At 42.8% G+C, this 25231-nt stretch overlaps 2 protein-coding genes across 13 annotated transcripts in view; one reads left to right on the forward strand and one right to left on the reverse strand.

Moving 5' to 3' along the window:
* The window catches only part of RAPH1 (Ras association (RalGDS/AF-6) and pleckstrin homology domains 1), a 155855-nt gene extending 146018 nt beyond the window's left edge, over positions 1–9837 (forward strand). For all 4 annotated transcript variants that reach the window (XM_050969561.1, XM_050969562.1, XM_050969563.1 and 1 more), the window contains one exon: positions 4047–9837. In XM_050969561.1, coding sequence (XP_050825518.1) covers positions 4047–5999 — 1953 coding nt within the window. In that variant the 3' untranslated portion in view covers positions 6000–9837. The remainder of the gene's footprint in view (positions 1–4046) is intronic.
* Positions 9838–19864: 10027 nt separating this feature from the next.
* Positions 19865–25231, reverse strand: part of ABI2 (abl interactor 2) — a 122303-nt gene continuing 116936 nt past the window's right edge. For all 9 annotated transcript variants that reach the window (XM_050969601.1, XM_050969600.1, XM_050969596.1 and 6 more), the window contains one exon: positions 19865–21627. In XM_050969601.1, coding sequence (XP_050825558.1) covers positions 21452–21627 — 176 coding nt within the window. In that variant the 3' untranslated portion in view covers positions 19865–21451. The remainder of the gene's footprint in view (positions 21628–25231) is intronic.

A 25231-nucleotide genomic window follows, 5' to 3' on the forward strand; every position in this document is an offset into this window, starting at 1 on the left:
TGAATTGGTACAGCAATGTGGGTGAGATGATGTTGCTGTGAGAACTGTAACTTTTCATTTCCTGATTTTTTTATTTATTTTTTTTAAACCTGAAAATCTTCCTACTGCACTAAAGATTTTTGCATTCAATTTTCTTGGAGCACAGTGGACTTGTGATGCTGTATTTTACAACTCCATAGTGCCACTAGCAGTTGCTCAACTCAACACCTAAGAGAATTTGTACTGTATCTGATTAAAGCAATTTTTAAAACACATTTTTTCAGACTGTTCCTTACTGAGGGCTATCCATGTGCAAAGACTGAAGTTTTATAATTCAGCAATTGAAGTTACTTGTCTGCAACAAAAAATAGAACAACTTTTTTTCAAACAAGAAAAATTGTATTTCCCCCACACTTGCCCAGCACAGGTGAATGGATTGCCCTAAAAATTTTCAGAGTTCATCTTTGCACTTATGCAAAGTTTGTTATGTTTTATCTCAAAAGTACATTTTTGAAAAAGTTAAGTGTAAGGGGTTACAACTGAAGAATTGAGTTATAACCTTAAATGCAACAATCACTACTGCCTATCATACCTAATTTTGGTCCTGCCTGGGTCTCTGACCTCAGTAATATCAGAGCTCCAAGAATTAAGGAAATAATAAGAATTAAGATATATAGGGAGGGGGGAGGAAGAATATTGTCACTGAAATGTTGATGCTGTGATGAGGCAGTTATAATCACAGTGAGACATTCCTGGTACAGGCAGATCATTGACTGGCTAGACTCCAGCAGTGCCAGAGTGTTTATCATAGTGTCCAAACAAAAAATATGTTTGCAAGTTTTAAAGGAAACCAAGCAAGATGAAAAGTTTCAAAATGGAGGCTTAGCTTGACAGTCGAGTTGTAGCCCAGAGTCAGATCATTATGGGACTTGTGCTTGGTGTCTCATTCCTAGATCATCAGTCCTCTGCTGGGAGAAGGCCTTTCATTGTTTGGTTATCTTTCAGTCAGATAAAACACTGAGGAGCCTCAGAGGGAGTCTGGCCATTGAGCAGAAGAACACAATGCAAGTTTGAGATTGGGAATAGCAAAGGGACAGAGTATAGTGAGAATCCTTTAGGTCAAAAAAGGGTCTTGGAGGGCCCCCCGAAAAGGAATCATTTAATAAAGGCCTTAACACATTGTATGGAGCAAGGGGAGCTGCTGTTGTGTATTTTGTCAGTGTGCTGTGTGATCCCAGATCCATGCATATAGAGTAATTCTGCATACAAAAAAATGCTTTAACAATAGTGTAACTATTGCATATACAAACTGTAGTAGCAGCTCTCTCCTTATAAATAGCATTGGTGTAGTTTCTAAATATTCCTAAAGATACACTTCACCATTCTGAATTAACAACTGCAAATATAAGCTAGTTTTAACTGCCTCAGAGAAGAGGGAAAAAAAAGCAACACAGAATTAATTATCTTCTAGGCCTTTATAAAGCAAATTTAACTGAACACACTTTTGTAATTTGTTACAAATCATTGTGCATATTTTTAAAAGTTCAGAGACATTGTTCTTCATCTTCATCTTTTCCTCAATATTCCATGTGTTTATTGCTTTGTGTAAAAATCACCCTCCTAGATGCCAGGTAAAATTCTTCATGCTTATTTGTATCTAAAATTTTAAAAGCATGTTCAAAAACCATATGGTAATCTAACTGCTTATAAAGAGACTGCTCTTTGACAATACAGTTGGAGCAAATGAATGATTCTGTATTTCTTAATAATTAGACTTGTCTATCTGCCAAATAATATTTTATTAATCAGTTCAGGTCAGTGCAGTAAAGGATGCCATTACAGTGGTTTTTAGGTTGATCTTTTTATTTACTTAGCTTATGAGCAGCTCTCCAATTTAAATACAGCCAGGATGGCAATACAAAAGAAGAGCCAAAATGAGAGTTCAGAATGTGTTTTTTAAATAACAAGACAAAGTGGGTCACAGAACACCCTCGCATAGTCTTTAATTCCCAATCTTCGCAAACTCTGCCATGCGCTGATGCGTGCTTGTTACGCTTCTGTCACCCTTTTTGTATTTGATGCTCCTTGTGTTTCTCCTGTTGCCTCACTGTCTCAGGTGTCAAACGTGAAGCCCAGCACAGCTAAGGTCTGAGTACCCGGCATGACTTATACAGGGCAGAATAAAGGTCAGGGGCTGTTTTGAAAGCACATTAATCTGAGTGACATCACCAGAATCTTGCAGACTAACCCTTTTAAGAAATCTTATTCTTTCTTTTGAACTGCTGAATTGCTCCGGGGTTTTGTCCAGTTCCTTGCCTTACTAGCTTAATTTGACAAATAGAGGTACACACCATGTTCATTATAAGTTATTCTGTTTCAGTCTTATCTATTTCATTATAAGTTAATATTTCACTTTTCTCCCAGTCAAATGAAGAGTTGATATAGTACTATCCATGTATTGACCTTTGTAACAAACTGATATGCAAACCCTTTCATATAAGTTAGCTAGTCATAGATAATATATAGTGGCACTGACAAAATATGTCATAAAATGTTTAGTAACTGTGGATGTCCATTCTAGTAAGCTGTTTTTTGGCATCAGTTACGAAGTAGGCTTTCTATTACAATCATCATGAAACTCACCGCTTGGCTCAAAGGAGGACCATATTATAAGGAGGATGTGGTGTTGACAGACCTTAGGAGTAAATATAATTATGTTGTTTAATCTTTAACAGAAATTTAGATTTACAATTTTAAAAACTTTAACCCTAATGTTACTGAATAAAACCAAATGAATTGGCTGGACTGTAGAATGCAGTATTCCTTCCTCTCTCAACCCATTTCTTTTCATCCCTGCTCTCTCTCTGTTACATTCAGTTGCATGTCTAGCTCTTCTTTACCAATACAATTTTTGTGTATCAATTTTTTAATTATTTTATACAGAATGTTTGAGGATTTTTCCATAAAATTCCCCTTTTTCTCACTGCATTGTTGAACTTCAGTGCATGTTGGATGAAAATGTCTCGATGTACCAGCATGTGGAGCTTGTTCCTATAGTGTTGGCACACTTCTCAGAATATTTTCAGGCTTTCATGTGTCAAAACATTAGCAGCATAATGCCATCACCACAGCTAGCATAAAAGAATAGCATTTCTTGATGTGGGTCGAGGTCATGGAGAGACAGGTGCCCTTGCAGGCCTAGCATCAGCCTGGTCCAAAATCAGTCTTACGGACCTGGACAGCCACCTGCCATGTCTCTTACTCTGCGTGGCTTCCTCTCTGAGGGCTCTCTGCAAGGGGATCTCCCGGGGTCCATCCCTCACACCCCAGGTCAGCAACCTTTCAGAAGTGGTGTGCCAAGTCTTCATTTATTCACTCTGATTTAAGGTTTCACGTGCCAGTAATACATGTTAACATTTTTAGAAGGTCTCTTTCTATAAGTCTATAATACCTAATTAAACTATTGTTGTATGTAAAGTAAATAAAGTATATTAAAATGCGGAGCCCCCCCCCAGACCAGTGGCCAGGACCCGGGCAGTGTGAACGCCACTGAAAATTAGCTCGCGTGCCACTTTCAGCACACATGCCATAGGTTGCCTACCTCTGCCTTACACCCATCTGGAATCCCATGAACGTTACTGGGATTCTGCATGGGCACACAGGTCTGCCCCCAGGAATCTTCACGGGGTCGTGCCTCACTTCTGTATGTGCTCAACACCCAAAAACAATGCGCCTGCTGCCCTCTTGAACTGCTGTCTGATCAGAAAACTTCAGCTACGGTCCATCTCCTCCTATTGTTCAGGCACATAGTTGAGTAAACCTAGCACTCCTTCCTTGTGAGACCCCATCTCCACCCCACCCCCTCCATGAGCACATTCTAGTTCCTCCATCTTGTCTGTGTTCAGAATTTCCTTCTGCTGCATCGTTGTTTACACGTTTCCTGCATGCTGTAGTCTGCATCTTACTTTTTCAATGACAAACACATTTAGGACTTGCCTTTATACCCTCTCTTAATCTCTCTTTCTCTTTTTTTTTTTTTTTTTTTTTTTTAACTCCCCATCTTTTAGGCCAAAATGGAGTCTGTGAGCCGACCCTTCACTTCGCTTGCACCTGCCATGTCCCCGCAGATTAAAGTGGCTACCCCATACACAGCTTCTCAGCCATCGCCTCCCCTTCCACCACCCCCACCGCCACCACCCCCACCTCCTCCACCCCCTCCTCCGCCGCCACCGCCACCTCTTCCCAGCCAGTCTGTGCCTTCAACCGGCTCAGCGGCCCCCCTGTTTGTCAAGTACAGCACGATCACGAGGTTGCAGAATGCCTCCCAGCATGCTGGGCCTCTCTTTAAACCTCCCCCCATCACTCAGCAAATGCCACCCCCCCCAGTGCTGGGAAAGCTGCCCATGCTGGTGGTTCCCCCTCCTCCCCCACCTCCTCCTCCACCTACCCCTGGATCAGCTATGGCACAGCTGAAACCAGCCCCCTGCACCCCATCAGTGCCACCGTTCACCCCACCACCACCCCCTCTCAAAATCCATCAGGTTCCACAGAACGTTACTCCAGCAGCTGCATCATCACCACCCCCTCTCCCTCCCCCTGTGCCTGCGGCACCTCCCTCCCCAGCCCCTCCTAAACCCTTCCTACCTGTCCCCACGCAGGCAAGTGCAAAGGCAGCATCGCCCATCGTGACCCACATCCCGCCACCCGGGCCCGTTCCCCTTCCTCCTGCAATAAAAAAGCAGCCAAATTTCACAGCTTCCCAAGTTCCTCCACCAGCACCTGTTCCTCCAGGGCCTACTCCCCCACCCACCTTACCAAAACAGCAGAGTTTCTCTGTTAAACCTCCCCCATCCCCTCAGTCTCCTGTGCCATCTGTTGTGAAGCAGATAGCCAGTCAGTTTCCACCTCCCCTGACCCCTCCAGCCACAGAACTTCAGCCTTTAAAGCCTGTCCCAGTAAGTGGGGCGCCACAGTCTCCCCCAGCAGTGAAAGCAAAGCCCAAGTGGCAGCCCACCTCTGCTCCATCTCCTGATTTTCCTCCTCCTCCACCTGAGAGCAGCTTAGTGTTTCCTCCCCCACCTTCCCCAGCTCCCTCTGCAGCTTCTCCTACCCTGGACAAGGCGGGATCTCCAGTCAAAAAGGCCAGCAAGACCTCAAGTCCTGGAGGGAAGAAACCACCTCCAACACCTCAACGAAACTCCAGCATCAAATCCAGCAGCTCTGCTGAGTACCATGAATCTAAGAGACCTTCGGTGGACAGCCTTGTCAGCAAATTTGCACATCCACCAGAGCCTTCAGGATCTCCTTCCAAGGAACCTCCACCTCCTCCTGCAGCTCCTCCAAAGCCAGGAAAGCTAAATCTTTCTGGGGTGAATCTGCCTATAGTTCTTCAGCAAGGAGGTATTTTAGCAAAGGTACCTGCAGTAGGAGTGTCTGGGAAGGAGCCCATGGTAGAATTTCCTTCTCCTCCATCCGATTCAGACTTTCCGCCACCCCCACCAGAAATAGATCTGCCTTTACCACCTGTAGAAATCCCATCTGTGTTTTCAGGTAGCACCTCTCCAAAAGTTGCTATTGTTAATCCCCAGCCTCAGCCCTGGTCTAAATCATCAGTGAAAAAAGCTCCTCCGCCCACACGTCCCAAGCGGAATGACAGCACCCGGCTTACGCAGGCAGAAATCATGGAATCGCAGGGGCCAGTCAGTCCACAAGTGCCCACCTCACCCAAGTCCAGCCTTAGTGTTCAGCCTGGCTTCCTGGCAGACCTAAACAGGACTCTGCAGCGGAAGTCCATCACTCGGCATGGCTCCCTCTCTTCTTCCCGTGTGTCCAGAACAGAGCCAACTGCCACGATGGATGACATGGCATTGCCTCCACCCCCACCGGAACTGCTTGCAGACCAGCAAAAGACTGGCAGCTATGGAGGCAGTCATATATCAGGCTATGCAACGTTGCGGAGGGGGCCACCGCCTGCTCCCCCCAAAAGGGATCAGAACACCAAGCTGTCTAGGGACTGGTAATCATTAGGTGAACTATATTTTGCGTGACTTTCAGTCAGTTCTACAATCGGCAAATCTGTACTTTGTGTGTAGAGAGAGAACATGTGACTTGTGCGATAACATGATCAAGACGTGATTTCCCACTGTCACTAAGGGTAACTGTATGCATTCCCTTTCAGAACTAGTCCAAAAAGTGTGAGGGTTTGGGTTTGACTATTTCAAGGGTGTGGAGGGGCATTGTCCTCTCCCTTGCAATTTCTTTTATCCTTCATATGGATTGGACCAAAAACCTTTCTTACTTTTTTCTGCATTTAAGAAAAAAAAGAAATTTTTTGTAGCATCTGTCCATGTGAGATATGTTTGTGCATGTATTATAAATGTAGCTATATTATAGATTGTGATATTACGTCCCAGTTATAGAAGATAACCAGAATGTTTTTGTAGATCTGTATTTATTGTTTCAGTCCACTGACGTATCTATTACTCGGAATTGGACTCTAACCAGTCAAACCTTTACATGAAGATGAAGATGTAAGGGGCACTTTAAATCAGAAAAGCATCTTTTGGCAGTTTGTGACGGGTAAATGGTAATACAGAACTGAAGCATTCTGTCAGTATCTGTACATTTTCAATTGATTGAAAATACAGACACAACATACCAAAACATTCTGGTCGTAATACTACTGAAAATAAATACATTTTGAGGGGGGGGGAAGTTATATATATTGGGCTGGAGTGAAATATATTTATACTATAAAGAGCCTCCCCCTCCAAATAGTTGAAAACCAAGTTCCTTGTTCATACACTAAGTGGGATACATATATATTATTCCAATCCAATACACATTCTAATGGGGTAAGAAGCCTGGTAGGCACAATTCCTTACTTTGACCCATTGGGAGGCTTAACGATCTGTCATGTGATACATCATCAGTACATGTGTACATCTTATTGAAAATACAGGTATGTTTCTGTATTCAGTAATACTCTCTGCCACATGCACACACCATATATAGATGCTCACCTTATCTGTGCCTGAAGAGATGAATTATCTTTACAAAAAATGGCTGAGAACCCTTGAGGAAGCATTGTGTGTAATTCGCCAGCTGTGAGCTAGAAGCTTTCATTTGGGGAGGGAGGGATGGAAGTGGTAATTTCAGTCCACGAATAGCTAGGAACCTGTTTTCTTTGACCTTTTCAGACGGCAACGAATGCATAAGCCTATTAATTAACAAATTGCACTTCTGGCAGTCATGGAAGATGACTGAAAAAATATATAATTTGGGAGCCGATAAAATGTTAGGAATCCAGTTACATCATCAGGGGCCTTATTAGGTGGAAATAGAATACTTTATTTGATTTGTTATTTATTTATTGCTGATTACAACCATAAGATCAAAATAATAGAATCCTTTTTCTTGTAATCTGCTAGTTTTTGATTGTGCAGTCTTACCTGGGTATCGGACATTGTGATATGGTAGTATACTTCGTATAAGCGACCTTGCATCTCGTGCATGTGCAGTACAGTGTACGTTGTAAAATAACTCAATATTAGCACTGTACGTAAACATGTTCGTTTGTGTGAATTTCCCTGATCACTAAAGGGACACTATCAAGATTGAGGTGGTCAGATTTTTACCACTTGTTTCCTTCAAAAATAAATTCTAAATGCTCTTATTTTTTTCTCAAACAAGAAACCAAGAAAGCAGTCCAGAAATCACAAGCAATGCTGCAATAGATCATGTGCGTCGATAAAGTAGAAACTAATATTTGGTAAGAGAGAATATTTGCCATTTGGGCTTGTCAATGTGAGAAGCATCGTTACAGCATTCCTCCTTTTTAAAAGTATAGTAACCCATGTGAGGAAATGAGTGTTTGATTAGGAGAGAAGCTGTCACAAACCATCTGTACTTGTATAGTTCTATATAAGTGCATTGTGAAAAGAGAAAATGCATGGTGCTGTCTCTGCTTACCTGTTTCATTTGATTTTGAATCTGCTTCAGCACCTCCAGGAAATGGTTGTAATATTTTTGAGTAGTTTATTTGAGCAATAAGAATATACCATTGTGTGCATTTTTAAAGCACTGCTGTGGAAAGGCACTTTTTTGTATCTTTCAAACTGTTCACAAGTTTTATTTCTACTATTTTTTGCTTATAAAGTGTCCTTAAAAGCATTGGCATTGTTGATTTTAAGCATGCTCAGTTGGCTGATTAGTGTCTTATTAACAAGATTGTTGAACTATGCTACAATTAATGGGTACTGTAACTTTCTACGTTCTTCCTTCTGCTGCTTGGTACTGTATGCTGGCCCTCGATCTCGCACCTTCCAGTGGAGTTAAAGGTGCACAGATAGGAATTCTAGCCTCACTGTTTTTATTGACGAGTTTACCTACTGATCACTGCCAGCGTGCACCCATGTTCTCTGGGAGCTAAATCAGTTAGTTAATTTTTTTATCTTCATCCTCCCTCCCCTCCAATAACTCCACTAGTGCGCGTCAGCCCTATCGTTCTTTCTTTTATTCATTTGGTGTAGGTGCCTCTGGGATCTGCACTTGTTCGTAATTATGGCAGAGGAATGTCTTAAATGCAATTTCTTCAAAGGCAGATGAGACTTGTTCTCGGTTTCCTATGATCAAGTTCATTTTTCTAATACTTGTTTCCCATGGGACCATGAATCTGTGCTAACTAAAGCAGGTCACTGAACAGTTTGCTGGAAGTCAGAAAACCAAACTCCATATTTGCAGCAAAAAGAGTGAGTGTCATTCAGGGAACAGGAATTAATCTTTTTATTTGTTAGCTTTGGGCAATCCAACAGCCTTTTGTGTCTTTGAAGAAATGCTAATGCCGCAAATTTCCACAGTTCCCATGTATTTTATTTCTGTACCTGCATGAGTTTTATATAAACCAAAAGATGCAGTGGTCTTTTAGAATAGTGTCACTGCAGGGGTTTTCTGAAGCTTCTCCTTGAGTTCTGGTTTTCCCTCCTCTTATTTTTCAGCATTTGTGTTCTTGGCAAAGCTCTATTTCAGGGTGCTGTAGTCTTTGCTAGTGTCTGTCCCCAGTCCAGTGTTGGTACAAGCTAAGTAGTAAAAACTGGCTGCAACGCTCTCAACGAAGCATACTGAAACTAGACAACAGGGTGGCAAAAATTAAATTACCTGGTTGCCGTTGCAAACCTTGAGAATCCTGATGGCAACTTGCTTTTCCAACTTATTGGCTGTTCTGATCTAGTGTTCAAATATATAAGCCTTGTTTGCAAGTAATTTTCTCCCTGCTCATTGATTTGGAAATTGCCTCATTTCTTCCCTCTCTTTTAACCCCTTTGCTTCCTCTCTCTCTCATAGCAAGAAAGTAGTTTCTGCAAAGAATATTGACCATAAATTGGCCATAATTTGGGTTTAGTCAGCATAGCACCTTGGAGCTGACCAGCCATACTTTAGGACAGATGGTTTGATCCCACATTATTAACAAAATACAGGTGTAGTTTAAATTACTTTTAAACAGATATTTGCCACTTGCTAGGACCTCCACTCAGAGTGCTTTTTCTCTTGCAAGAGCAGCTGATCCCAGAGCTGCATTCCTTAGCCTGTTGTGATGTTCTCTATACCTATTTTCCCATCTGGAAAATGGGGATAATGCCTATCTACCTCACTGGGGTGTTGTGGGACTAATTAATGTTTGAATATGTAAAACAGTATTTTCACCAATCTTGTAGGAGAAACACAAGCCCTGTGATAGAGCCTAGTATGGAAGCACAAGAGAAAATGACATCTGTGTAAGGAAATGTGACTATTCTAGTCAGACTGTGTATGTTGTTAATGATTTAGAATCTGAAGCTATTTTTATGTAAAAAAAATAAAATATTTTTTCACCTTTAATCAAGAAACACTGATAGGTCTGCAAGGTGCTTGGAGTTGTAGCTGCCTGAGGGACTAGAATTCATGTGAGAATGAATGTGTGTTTTTCAGAGCACTTTGCTAAACCGAAGCCAGCCAAGACAGGACAGAGGTGCTTTCAATACAGCAAGACCAGGCAGTGATGCTTTAGGTTAGCTGACTGATGCTCCTACTGTATGTCAGTACTGAGAAATACAAAATAGGTAGGAAGAAATCGCTGAGTGAAGGAGGTAGAGTGACATGAACATATAACACAGTGACAGGCCACTAGATTTCTCTTACGTTTGGGACAAGGTGGAACTCGGGGGCTAAATGTCAAGTTTGAGGCATCAGAATAAGTACAGTGAGAATTGATGAGGTCAGAGAGTAAGTGGGGGAAAGAGAAGAGAGGACTAGGGAACAGCTCCTTAAAATGAGAAATAGGAGGAACTGGAGCCAAGTTTGGTTATCCCTTCTAATGTCTGAACAAGTAGCAACCACTAGTTGCTAAGTGCCACAGCCTAGCAGAAGGGGGCAGAATTCATTCAGAAGAATGTAAAAAGCAAAGCCAAGTGTGTACTGAAACAGAAATAGTGGAGGACCAGAACCAGGGAGCCCCTTCAGGGTAAATTAGGATGACTCCAAAACACAGAGTTGGCCCATCCCATTGCTCACCTGGGAGAAAGTTATCCTGGTGCTGCTTCTCCTTGGTAGCACCTGTGGCCATCAGCTAAAGGGGCATTTCTGCCTCTGTCTGAATTGCAGCAGGAGCCATAGTTAGTCCTGTGGTATATTTTGCTGAGACTCAGTTACTTTATGAAATTAAGCCTGGTCGGTCTTTCTAGACTGTCAATTAACTAAAAAAAGTACTTTTAACATGTAGTTGATCACCTCTGAATAAAGATCATAACAGTTATTGTGGGTGTGATTGAAATGCAGGTGTTTTAAAATAGCTTAGTGTGGAAGTGCACTCTTTCCAGAATGAGTTTACATGTAAATTGGAGGAATAGCTGACATGTTTTGCTGATATCCTCTAGCAAGTAGGAGAACATTGCCCTTTACCATGAAAGCGGAGAGCATTGATCATCCAAACACAAGCGCTGTGTCCTTGGTAATGCTTTGCTCGTAAAACACTGTTGTTTTGCCACAGATGGACATTAGAGCTCTGAATGTAGCAAATATGTCAACTTACTGCACTGAATATGTGCAGGTCTGCAAAGCTAAGAGAGCACCTCCATAACGTGCCCAGAGAGAACGATCACCATTTGTAGTGCAGGGTAGAAAAAAGCAGACTGTCCCCTAGGTTCAGAACAGAGAGAGAGGAATCTAAACAATTCTCAGCCAAGTGTAGTTTTGAAATTGCTTTAGTGTCTAGTGCTTGGATGTTCTAGCATTGCACAGTAAGAAGCTATTTTCATCTTTTTACCTCAGTGCCCAGAGGTTACATTAAATCCAAGAACAGTCAGCCTCAGTCTGGATTGAAACTATTTTCTTCCATCAGAAGAGAAGTGAAAGTGCAGGGTCAGCACTAGACGGAAAAAATGATTTTTTCCACTTGTTACAGAAAACTGTGAAGAGCCCAATTACATTAGCGGGGGACAAGGTGAAATTGTTTTTCATGCAGCTGAAGCGGGCGCTATCTTGTTAGTTTTTTTTATGCAGCCCTAACATACAGGAGTCTAAATGACTATTGTGTGATACAACCACTCCATCCAAAATAACTCCACTGAAATCAATGCTGTTGCTCTGAATTTGCAGTGGGGTGACTCAGAACAGAATATTTTGTATTTGTCAGCTCTTGTTCAGACAGACATTAATTCAGGGAAGTCTTAGGGCCCGTGCTATACAGGAGGTCCGACTAGCTGATCACCATGTATGTTCCGTGGTAGATGAGTATCAGCTTTTATAGAGCGGAGGTCTGTTGGTCCTTGATGGAGCAAAACTCCGATTTGAGCTGGAGTTCTGCGTGAAATTGGCCATAGTATGTTCCAGTCTATCTATTAGTGCTACTGAAAATTAAATCCAAGAACACTTGTTTATAAATTTGCACCGGGGTTGTTGCAGCTCACTCCCTAACTCTTTTTTGCAACTTCACAAATGTTCAGCATGCAGATTTTCCTTTTCCATAAAACTAAATTTGCTGAAATCTCAACTATTCAAAGTTTTGGTACTATTAACTCTAATTCAACAGCCAGCCATAACCTGAGATAAAGACCCAAATAATCTGTCCATTTTTTTTTCTTCTTTGAAGGGTACATGTTAGTAATTTAAGTGTTCCTCTAACAGTCTAGCATGTTAACATTGAAGCGATTTTAAATATTTTACATCGCTTTTTACTTTATGGGGGTACACAGTTTTCTTCAGGCTGGACAGTGAAAATAGTCTTATATGCTTCTCTTTAGACTCTTTTTTTTTTTTTTTTTCAGTTCCCGGTTCTCTCAAATTAGGAGGATGCTGTAGAGCAGATGGGTGGCAAACACTTCAGGGGAAATGTTATTTCTGTTTCCTTTGAAATGTTTAAGCTCTGAAGGTTCCTGTCTGTAAAGCTTTTATTTATAACATCGGCATTTTTATTGTGAAGTGACTTGCCATTTCCCTTTCAAGTCTCTTCATCTGGGGGGGGAAAAACAGCAAAGCATTCCAGTAATAAGTTAACGTGGTGCTGAGAGCAAAGGGTTCTGCTGATCATTACATCTCTTGAATTACAGTCTTAGTTAAGCTTTGAAGAGAGAAATAAGGACTGCAAATACATTTATTCCTTGTATATTTAAATAAAAAACACCACAGAGAATGGAGCCAGTAATGGTCCACCTTGATTCACATAGGACCTAATGCTGGGGTTGGAGGTGGAGTGCATGGATGCTGTGGGTGTTTAGCACCTATCAATCAGGCCTGCGTATGGTGCTTGAGAGGAGATGCAGCAGAGGCTGGGCAGAAAGACTGTTGGTTACCCAAACACACATTCCCACCTTGCTTTGAGGCGCAGTATCATAATAACTAATGAACAACTTGCAAATAGTGTTCCTGAAATAAGGAACTACTAGTATAAAATTTCAAAACCCTTTTTGAGACTACAACCTCAGCTGCACGGTGGATGCAACACTGCTTCTGCCTGGTGTTTTAAGTCCTGACTATACTTTCAGAAGGCATGAGGATTGACTTCTTCCTCTACCACGAGTCTCTTATCCACCACTGCCCTAGCTGCACTTCTTTGTGATTACGCTGCTGCCTACCAAAGATGTAGCCGTTATCTGCTTTCTTGGTTCTTGAGAATGAGCATGTAGGAGTAGGGTGCCAAGGTACAGCATGAAGAGCTAAGGCGGGTGTTTTGCAAGAGGTGGCAGGCTTGTGGCCTTGTGGAGTAGATGCTGTTGCACATTTGTAGGGTGGTAATTATCTAGACCAGTGGTTTTCAACCTTTTTTCATTTGTGGACCCCTGAAAAACTTCAAATGTAGGTGCGAACCCCTCTGGAAATTCAGCTTCTGGTTCATGTGCCCCTGCCATAGATGTCAGACTGGAAACTGACAGAAAAGAATGCAATCAATGTTGCATATGCGAGGCGCAGCATTTGACACAGCGTGAGAAAGGGCACAAAACTGTGGGCTTCAACACTTCTGAAGTTTGACGGTAGGGGAGGTATGGGGTTGGTTTTCCTGTCTGCTGCTTCATAAGTTGTAACTAACTCTTGTCTGTTGAACTGCCATGGAACAAGCATTAACTGGAACATCACCGCTTGTTTCGTGGCTTACACTAACTGTTAGCAGCCATTGATGGTGTCCTTTATAATAGTGGAGATGCACATGTAAGAAGATATTAAATGATTTGTCTGTGCAGCAAGCGTGTGCTGTAAATACATTCATATGTTTACTGCTTTAAAAAAAAATTGCACATTTTATCTTTGAATGGGACTGCTCCCCCTCCCCTCTCTCAAAACAAAAAACAAGGTTCGTTTAAACTCTTGACAATTTCAGGCTAGGGGGAGCTTTGCCATGTTATAAATATATATAAATATATGTATAAATATACTTTTTTAAGCATGGGAGAGGACAAAAGACATACTGCATTATAGAGTACCCACTATAGCTCATTATACAATAGAATATGCACAATTCAATAAAGATGTAGTTAAATTTAATGCTTTCTGTTTTATTTTCCCTATCTTGCCATTTTATTTTTTCATGAGATTATCCCATGCCTTGCTGGAGTAAAGGCTTTCATGGGACTAGCAGGTTCTGGTAGTATAAACTAAATCCTCTGGTCTGGTCTGAAACTAAGGCAGGCCTAAAACAGGTCCATTCTTGTCAGCTTCCTAGAAATGTTATGTAACCTTATCATTCCTTACTAGAAACACATTGGAAAATACTGCCTACTAGAGAATGCCCCTGCTGTTAAAGCAGCTGGATTCACGGTGAAGCTCAGATTGAGCATTGCATGTTTCACATACAAATGAGGTTGAGGTTTCCTGTGATCCACCTTCTTTGCTTCAGGCATGTTTCTGCACCTGTGCCCTGCTCCAGGCCTTGCCTTGCCTGTGAATCGAGAACCTGGCTCTAGCAGAGTGGTCCCAAGCTCGTTACAGGGGAAGGCCACTACCACCACCTGGTGTGGGCTAAACAGATTCAAAGTATTTAATAAGATTTTAAAGTCACCTGTATTGATTTAAAGTGCACAGAGCACCACATTGTTACATGCTGTCTGCCTCGAGCAAGAAGGCCTAGTGCATGGTGATGTAGTCCTGTTTGAAAGACAAGTATTCTTCATGCAAATTAGGTATCGTTTGGGTTGGGGCTGCAAGGCTCGTGTTTAAGAAAGATGCTCTGCCCCCTGCATTCAGCCCAGAGTGGAGTTGCTGTTCCTATAAGACCACTAAGAGGTAAGTTTTTTACATCCGATCTGGCCTACCCCTGCTGCATCAGCTAGAGAACCTCATGTCACCATCCCCTTCAGTTCCTTTTACATGCTGCTCCAAAGAACAGAGGCAGTAAGGCTATTGGGTTTGTGTGATCTAGGTTAGTCTGTGCCCCCAGTCGTAAATGCTAGACAAGGACGGGTTTGTGCTGGCTTTCATAAGCAATAACTGTAGCACTATCCCCTCCTCTTAGCTGGAGGAACATAAGACTTCCTGTTACTAGCACTGCTGTTTCTGTTCCACATCTGTTCTGTTCTCAGATGAGGGTTAGACCTGCGCTATGACCACTGAGGACTGGGGCCTAGCAACAGTGTTTTAATCCAGGGCAAGGGCTGGGGCAAGAATTTGGATCACCAACTCTCTCTTGAAGTCCAGGCCGAAAGGCTGATGCTGCCCTCGTGCAAAAGGGATTTGGTGGGCAGTGGCTCTACCACCACCCTACAGAGCAGAACTGATTTGATTTTACCCACCTCCATGAAGCAATGAGATGCAAGGCTGGAAATAAAATCCACAGCATTAGTCAAACCTTAGAAATCATTAACACCCAGTGGATGACATGCTGTATGCATCTGTCTTAGTTAATGATGCAGTGGGGACAGCTCTGATCTCTCACACTATGTCCACCTGACAGCCTGCTGGTAGCTGTGTGACAGATTATTAAATGCCCATTGTGATTAACCCATGAAGTGTTACAGAAGCAGTGTATTCACAGGACACTTTGATATGTGCTTTGTTCGTTTTTATTCAGGACTTGTAACAAGAGGGTTTAGTACACAGCAACAGTTAATTCCAAATACACTTAAAAAATTTAAAAAATTAATGTTCCCCAATCAGTGGAAGGGGGTTTGAATAGCGCACACCCACTAACCATTTTCTGGTGGCATGCAACTCCCCTGAGTCCTGCATGTTTTGAAACTTACCACCCTCAAAGTGGAGGCTCTGAATAAATCAAGTCCTAGAGCCAAAAATGTCTTATTAGACTGAACCAAATTGGGTGTGTTTTATTTTTTGAAGAAAAATTTACAGGAACAAGAAGACATTTGACAGTGAGGTTTTTCCAGAGCATTCATAGCAACCACGTCAACACAAGTTGAAAAAGACACTTTTCAAAGATGAAAACAAGCACTTGTTCATTATGAAAATCTCAGATGATGTCAGTGCTTAACCTTGCTAAAAAGAAACTCATTTGTACACAGCTCTGTTTTTCCACATTTTCCAGTGGTAGAATTTATCAATAAAAACACACAAATGCACTGCCCCCCCTCACTGAAGTCCTGTAGTAGCTAGGCAGCAGGAGGTGGGTTGAAAGACTACCTCTTAACAGGCTGCCACCCAGGCTTTAGCAAACACGCTGTTGTGACCAGGTGCCTTGTTAAGGCACAACTGTGCCATGTGCTAATAGTTTCCTGTACCTTTAAGGAGAAAAATCCACTTTTGCCTGATTTCAAAATAAAGCAGCAGTGGAACATTCTCTGAATTGTTCTCAAAACCTGGCTTCAGCGATTTAGCTTTCAAGTATCTTCCCAAAGATGGTGGCAGAGCCACACTATTAGTTTTGGAGTTTCAAAATACAGAACTAGGACCATGGAACTAGTGAGTGAGTTCAGCTACCGTGTATTAAAGCACTACCCAGAAAAATGTAATTACAGCTAAGTCAGCATTATGATGCAGGGGGTGGGAAATTAGTAACTTATGTGATAATACAGTAAGTTCTAAAAAAAAAAAAAAAAACCACTTGATTCCACTCACTCTCTCCTACTCTCAGAATTTGGTTTTGGCTGGTCCCAAAGAGGCATTACACAAAATTACCCCATTTGGCAAATGCAACATCTGTGCAGTTTCCACTGTACTCTGCCTAGGGCTCAAAACTGCCCCAGCACTGCTCACTCCAGGTGGAAACCAGTTACTAGGGTTCTATTGTGATCACCTGAGCACAGGGCTTCACTTTTCACAGCTTGGACACACAGCACAAGAGCACAGAGCCCTAAGTAATTTATACAGTGCCCCACTTTCACAGCCCCCACTGCTGTAGGGGACCCCCCCCATCAGATTATGCATTAACATGAGCACAGAGAGCTAAGACTGGAAAAAGACGCACAGCCTAGTCCCCACTGGCATACAGCAGCAAAGCCCCTGGGCAGAGGGAAGCCTCTAAGGCGTGTGCTCAGAGCATGTTACCTGACAGCATAGCCTGGGGACAATGATGGACTCACTCAGGGTTTATTTTACCTCATTGCGAAAGCTGTTCTCCCCCCGGGGAGCACTAGGCCACTGATGCTGCTGGCAGAGGGTGTATGGGGCTGGAAGTCTCCCTCCCTGAACAAATCGTGCCGTGTGGAGAGCACCCCCCCCGCCCCCAGGCTATGAGACAGGCACTGTGGCCTTTGAGCCTGCTTCACCCCCATCGCAGGATGTCAATGTCAGGCTTTTCCTGCTACTATGACTCCCTTATGACCAGCAAACACGAGTTTCGTTAGCAGCTATTCCTGTTTCCCTGTACAGAGCAGATCTCAGCCTGGCAATAAAAGGGGCTACGTTGAGTGAGAAGCGAGGGTCACTGCCAGGCTCAGGGGAAGTAATCAATGGCTGGGGGGAATATGAGACCTACATGGGAGAGAGGCAGTAGCTTTCTGTCCCATACCCCTCTTCTGTTTGACAACTGCAGGGGTGGGCTGATGGAGCCCTCCACTGGGTCAAGCAACTCAATCATCAGTTACTTATGAGAACCTCCCCAAAGGAGGTTGATTTGTAGTTGCAATCTCCTGCTCGTGACATCATACTTTGTAATTCTCCAGAATGTGCAGCAGCACGTGGTAGCAAATCACTCCCCCATCCCTGAAAATGACTGTGTGAAATGGCACTGGAAATTATCTCGCCCCTGTTGCTTTACTGAGACAGCAGCAAAGCTTCAGATTAGCTTCTCCGTGCCCTGCCTCTGAGCAGCAGGACAAGCAACCAGGAGGCCCCTCTGCATGGAGAAGCACAACTTATGTTAATTGACATTGGCACTTGTCACCATAGCATCTGAGGAGCTTAGAAGCACTGTTTTTCTGTGCACCCCCCCCCCCCCAGCAAAACACCCAGTGGCTTTACATAAGCAGAAACATTTCACAGAAACAGGACCCAAAGCCACCACCCTCTCCGTGACTGAGATACAGGTACCAAACCAACTTGCCGTACTGTAGCTTTAGCCAGACTGGCACTTTATGCACAACCTGTGTAGCTTTGTGCAGGAAGTGTTTTTGTTCTTTGAGGAAACCAAAACGTAATAGTAAAATATTTGAGGGAGTAGCGCTTCCTCTTTGCACAGCACCATTTCTTCACCAACGAACCCTTTGCCAACAATGCCAGAAGCAATGGTGGACTGGCTCTTCCCCCCCACTGGTTGTGGATGGAAAAAAGCTAGAGGGTTGGAGGCAGAATTACTATTTAGAGCCTGCTTTGGGCTAGTCTGCTGCGTCCTTCTCTCCTTGCACTCCACCCCCAGTGACAGAAAAACACTGAATGAATAATCAACAGCTTGTAACTCTTAACACCTTCATTTCAGCTTTGGCAGCAGCACTCTCTGCAAAGAAGTTCTGCATCTATTTGAATAGCAAGTTTTGCCAAGGGCCCAAGCCCCCACCCCTTTTTGAAGTAAAAGGGTAAAGGAGATGGGGGGGTATAAACGATAGAACAGGAACCACACCCCTCAGTGACGTTAATAGAATGCAGGCTATGTAACAGTACATACAAAATCCAATTACTTTGGGCCTGGTCTATGCTCATTATATAGCATCATCCCTGGACAATCTACAGAATTCAAAAACCTGTACAAAATAAAAAAGATACATAAAACCCAACAAGTGTTTTTTACAACATCAGTACTGCATAAAAAAGCATAAAACCAGCAGGAGGTGACCTAGAAACACCCTCCACAGCAGCTCTGCAGGATGAACCACCTCGTAAGTGGCGTGTGGTCAGCAGGGGGCAGACAAAACACAAGCCCACTTTGGCAAGGAGCTGCCTGCACCATGTTATCTGCTGGTGAGGGGTCAGGACCTTCTGGACCCTACAGCTCCTCTGCTTTGTGAGCTCGCCACACCAGACGTATTTCCAATGGAAACAGCTAGTTTAAGGAATATTGATTCTGTGCCCAGTCTACAGCACAAGCATGTCCCGGTCAGGGACACCACTTACAACACCGATGTCCCAGACTCAGAAAAAGCACATCTGTTCTGTAGAGTAGATGGGACCATAACCGAGCCCTCTGAGGAGTGGGTGGGAGTCCCCATTTCCACTGCACAATGCAGCCATGCTTTAGCCATGCTGTGAGCAGATGGGTTTCCCTGGTACTTGCAGTGCAGATGTGCCCTTGGGGCTTGTTTACATGACAAAATGGCCCAGAATAGCTCGTCTTTGACTTTAAATTCACATCCTACTTCATTTCCCAGCTTCCTGTGTCGCTAAGCCTTAGAAACTAACAGTAGCCCCACCTTGGTGTATGGTAACTGCCTAGCTCTGTCTCACCCCTACAATGACACTAGGCATTGTCTGTTTTCATCCATTTTGCTACTAGGAGACAAAAAACCCAAAAGGGATCTTTTTGGTCGGTGTCACCTAATTCAGCAAGAACGACCTGGCAATTGCCACCTTCCAGAAGGGCAGCAAGGAGTGAAGGGGGAGTAGTGAGATGAGCCTTGTCAGATGCAGTGTGGCAGGGCTTGAAAGCTACAGCTCAATGAAACTATTTTTGCAGCAGATGGATAGAAGGGGTAACTGAGTGGAGAAGCTTTCTGACAAGGACATGAGAGCAGCTAGGCTCCAGTGCCAGCTACAAATGAGTATTGAGAGGCAGAAAAGCTCCAAGGAGCCTTCATATCCAGAGTACAAGGAAGAAATATACAATTTGTCCATTCCTTTCCCTTTTCTGCCCCCTCAGATTGATGCATCAGCTTAGCAAAGGTCCCATCTAGCCAAAGTGTCCCTGCTTGCTGTAAATGCACATCTCTGGCAAGAGATTGCACAAGATACTGAGTTATGAGACTGGCTTGACTGTACACATTTTTACCAAGGAAGGAAGGAAAACCAGCCTCCAGTTAGTTGTCTCTACTACTCTCCCTGCAAATTTCCATTGTACACACATGGCTTAGCAGAGTGCTGCAGCATTATCTAGACTTGAATAAGCTACTGTTGGTACTGGCTGGAATTTCACCTTGGCTCACATAAAGATAGTTCAGGAAGAAACATGGCTCCCTACTATGGGAGATCAGACTAAATGTACATAGGCTGCCCTCCCCCAGAAGGTGGACTACAACAGCAGGTCAATCAGTTTGCTGTGTTAATAAACTACGTTAACACTCCTCTTTTGTTTGAAGTTCTTCCAAAACTGGCACAGATGACTGTTCTGAGTTCTTTACGCTCCTCCGTGAAGCCAACTCCAGTGGTGGCATTTTCATCTGAGACTGTATTAAAAAGCAACCTACAAATGTACGTGAAACCTTTATAGTGTGCGAGTCACACCTGGCTTGGTATAGCTATGAAAGGTATTTACTATTTTATAAGCATTGGAAGGGGCAGAGAAAAGAGCTAAAATAACAACCAGTTTGTGTGTAGCTTTCCATGGAAAACCAACACACATGGCAGCCCTTTTTACTTCCACTGAGAGGAGATTTTGGAAATACACCTGAAGAAGACAACTGCCCTTTGTCCTGCCTCTGGCCAGGGCCGTCACAGCATATACTCAGATCCGGAACCAAAGTACAAAAGAGCCAATTTACAAGACCTGATTGGCTTTTAAAATTACACTGTGCGTAATACTGACATTTGGGATGAATAATCTGTCTCGTGCAAGCATGCACCAATAGATTTAAACCTTCACTCCTAGAGTCAGCCTCAGACTCCCTAGGAACCTATCACCACCACACACTGCATTTGTGTTCAGCTTAACCCCTCTGCACCAGCAGGCTGGGAGCTCATGCCAAAGGGGATAACTTTCTACACCAGTGCATAATACAAAGCTAACCTGGGGCAGGCAAAGGACTAAGATTACACAATGGTGTGCTGCATCCATCTCAATTATCTAAACTGAAAGCTAAGTGAACCCGAGCCAGCTCTGTGAGCCCCCACATCAGTCTACACGCACAGAGCAGTTGCAGAAGTGTTGATGTTAAAGATGTAACGAACCATCTGGAACTCAGATACAGGAACTGCTTTGTGTATGAATCCAATGTTAGCTAGCACACAAGTGTCTTTCCAGCTGCATGTGAGTGTAGAAAAAGGGAGAGAGATTTCCACTGGCCAGTTATATTAACCCCTTTGCACTGGCATCCAGGATGTCCCGAGGCCAGGCACTAATGCCAGAGGTAATATATCACATACAATATTCCTGAGAAGGATCCCAGATCACGCTTGAATCAGTCTGAATTTTAGTCAAGTATCAGCTACTCAGCAAGTTCGTTACATCTCCACTATCTACATCTGAACGGGTCGGCTTAGTCAACGTCGGGTACAGCCACTGCTGGCAGCTGGAAGAGCCATTTGTTCAAACAACTCAAATCGCTATTGTTGTATAATGAAAAAAGCATAAAACAAGAGTGGTTCTGTTACAATTATCCTTCATTCAGTTCACTTGGGTGAGTCCTGGTGGAGAGCTGAGGAGTCTGGACAGTTCCTGTGGAGCAAGGTGCAGCTCTGCACCCTGTGGTCTTCACTCAGAATAGTGCATGATGGACTCCACATAGTTCCCTGGGAAGAGCCCTGTCACTCCATTCATGACACCCTCATACCACCCATCATCGTTCTTCTTAATGACGTAAATGATGGCACCTTCCTGAAACGAGAGCTCGTCCTCCTTGTCTTTTGTGTAGTCATAAATCGCCACCACTAGGAAATGGAGAAGAGAGAGAAAAAGGAAACATTGAATAAAGGAAGGTACTGGTGGGAGAAGGAGAAAATGCAACTACAATGGCCACAGTGTGCAGCACTCTTGTGTTTAAGGCAATCTGGCAAAACTACTTCCCCCACCCATCTGAAGTACCCCAGAATTTGCTCCCCACCCACCTCATATCCCTTCCAAACTTCCCAACTGATGCTGGGCTTTTTTCTAACCCTTATTGATTGAATTCTGGCTGTTCTCATCATTTATATAAGAACTCAATGCTTTCTTGAATGCTGATCTTCCAGATCCATCACGATGGATAAATAGAGTACGATTAGACCAAGTTTGGTTTGGCTCCACACTGGCGCAGACACAACTCCCTAAATGCAAAGCTACTAACGCTACCAAGTGCTACTAACCTAATGCCAATTTTTATAGATTAGCAAAATGCAAACTAATGACCTGTCCAAACACAGGCTGGAAAAAGAAACAAAGAGCACTGTCATGAAGTCTGGAAGGGGAAAGGATTCCGGGAGCAATTCTCAACTGCAATAGGAAAAGAACATAGGGGAAGTAGGAGCTCTGGGTTTCCATGTAACCTCAATCCCAAATATAGCTCAGTCTGGGAATGCACAGGTGCAGCCCCAGCTCTGGGACTCATAGTGCCAAGATAAATTATCCAGAGAGTGGGGGGTCTGGCTGAAGTAAATCTAATCAGATGACCCTTTAAAGGAAAATTTAGGGTAGATATTAGAAAAATTTCTTGAAAGATTAAGCTGTGGAATAATTTCCTTAGGGAAATGATGGAAGCCAAATCACTTGGGTCAAACCACTGGGAAACATTAAGCAGAGGACTTTCCTGCATTGGAAAGCGAGAGGGTGACCCAATAGACTTTTTCCATTTTTTCCTACCAGAAAGCAAGTTATACATGCCAAAATCTGAATACTGCTTCAGCAAATTGCATCAATCATCACTTTAAGCAGCTGGTACTGGCACACCTAGCACAGGCCTTGAAACAAAATGCCTGTTGCACAGATCTCCTGACTCTCTACACTAGCGAATTAACAGAAGCTATCTGACCCTAATTCAGTGGGGAAATAATTAACAGCAGGAGTTCAGGAGTCAAGTGCCCTGAAGTACTGCAAATCATGATGATTTTGCAAACAGAAGACAAAGCTTTTCATTGAAGGAAGTCACAGAGAACTTTAGTACAAATGTCTGCTATAGATACTGGCTTTTTCAGGATGATAAGCAGAATTCATAACCACAGTGCAATGGAGAGTCAAAATAGCTACCTGATAAACACTGTTAATATGTGCAACTCTGACCTGTAGAATTATGTCATTTGTACAAAGTGTATTAAAAAAAGCATGCACTATAGGCTCTTCGTAAATTAATGCATTCTAACCAGTTTTTGATGTACCATTCTGAGGGAATAAATCATGAATGATGAAATGAATACATGTTTATTGTATTTCTTTTTGATCTTGGAAATTTAGCATTGAAAATCATATTTAGTTAATCGGGATACTCTTGGTTGTGTGATACAATCCTCGCAAATTCCTATTTAAAAAATACATTAAAGTTCCTAGTGGATCTGTTGATCCTAATTTTAAGGTGTTTTTCTCTTAACTAAAATGTTCCTGCCCCTATCTAGTACTCAGGCGAGAAACAAGTTTAAGAGAAAAATGTCTTAACTGAGGACCAATAATCCATCTGTTTAGATGGTACCTTCTGATTCCCTACTTTCCTCGTGTCAGTTTGCACCATTCCCTTCTGATAATTTGGAAAATATTCAGCGTTTCTAGTTTACTAATATACATTTCCTCGTCATTCCATGATGAATGAATGGAAGTCTGGCTGCTTGCTTCTCTTATAAAAAGACTTTTTTATATAAAGAAAAAACTAAATCTGCATTATAGATCTCTTCTTGTAATCTGTTCCTTCTGTGAATTACTTTTGCACTGAGACCGTTTCCTCATTCTCAAAGAATGCTTAATCCTTTTGTCTGCAGTCACACCACTTCAAGCTGCGATCCTGGCAGAGTTCCTAAATTATAGGGACTCACGGCCAGTATTTCAGTGAGAGCTCCAGATGCTGAAGTAGTAGTATTAGGGATTCAACTGGAGGCAACCTTCCCTCTAACAAGTCTTAGGCAGGGGCTATTTTCAGGTGTAGATGAACACATTTCAATGCAATTAAAAATACAGTTATCCACTGGGTTGTAATAAACTGGTTTTTCCAGCTGATGATTTTTGCATAGTTTTTAGACAATTATATATTTGGTTTGTCAGAAATCTTCTGCTGGATTATAACAAACTGACCATAAACCTATCATGATTTGCTCCCAGACCCTGGAATTCTGAAAGTGAAATGGGAGGGTAAGACCAGATTCCCTTCTTACATGGCACGGAGGACGATTTCTCCCTTCTAAATATCCATTCTTGACCATCTGCTTTGTTTGGTTAAGAGTCTTCCTTAGCATGGGCCCATCCTGTGGCAACACCCCAGCATAAGATTAGAGAAAAACACTGAAGTTCTGACTGCTGATGGTCATCAAAATCATACGGTGCCCTGACCAAATTTAACATCCCCAGGACAACTGCACCAGGCCTCCTTAAATTTCTCCAGTGGTTTAAACTAGATCTGGTATCCACTTCCTACCCCAACTATTGTGTAGTGTTGCTGTGCACTATTAGACACAGAACCCAAGATGCCATTTCTAGCCACTTTTCAGAGCAGAACCACACTTTAGAGCAGCCACAATTTATATCCATTGCACTTCCCAACAGCTTTCCTATGTCTACATCCTCCAATTCTGCATATGTAAGCTACAGTCATTTGGTCTCTCAGAAGTTCTTTCCTATCAAGTTAAAGTTTAAGAGAACAGACATACAAAAACCACACAAAATCATTGCCATGGCTACTGCTAATTGTTGGGGATAACTAAATCTCCACCTTGTCTGTCAAAAAACAGCTTTTCTTCTCTGGATCATGCAGCACAGACAATCCTGTTTAGACGAGCACAAGCCATTGCCATGAAAATAATTATTTTGCAGCAAATGAAGCTTTGTTCGTTCACAGTAGGATAAATATGGTCCCCTTCAGTGTAGAACTTTGGCTTTAGAGCTCGTTTGCCCTGGCATGTTAGAAAAGGAATTTCAAGCACTTCTCTCCTCTCCCAACTCCAGTAAAATGTAATAAAATATCTAGAGGTGGCTTTGGTACAGCAACAAAATTATTCGTATTCACAGTGGTATCCACCCTTGCCTTCACGATCTCCTTAAGCTTCTCTTATCCCAGTGAGCTATTGTTTAGCTGTTTGCTCATCATACATTGGAAGAACCTCCATTTCTCTTGTTATTTTCATTTCATCAAGTGCTTTTGTTTGTTTCTAATACAAACCCTTAATCATCTGGTGCCAAGATACAGGATGAGAATTAGATTTTGGCAGGGACCCTGAACTAACACCAGGGAGTTGATTTCCCACCTCATCCTCTTCTATTTTATATATCCAATATAAATCCCTTCCTCTCCCAACATCATTTATCTCGTGAATCCGAAATCAGCACGCTTATTGCCTGCTGGGACGTTTACACATACCTTGC

The sequence above is a fragment of the Gopherus flavomarginatus genome, chromosome 10 (genome assembly GCF_025201925.1).
Source record: "Gopherus flavomarginatus isolate rGopFla2 chromosome 10, rGopFla2.mat.asm, whole genome shotgun sequence".
Lineage (NCBI taxonomy): Eukaryota > Metazoa > Chordata > Testudines > Testudinidae > Gopherus > Gopherus flavomarginatus.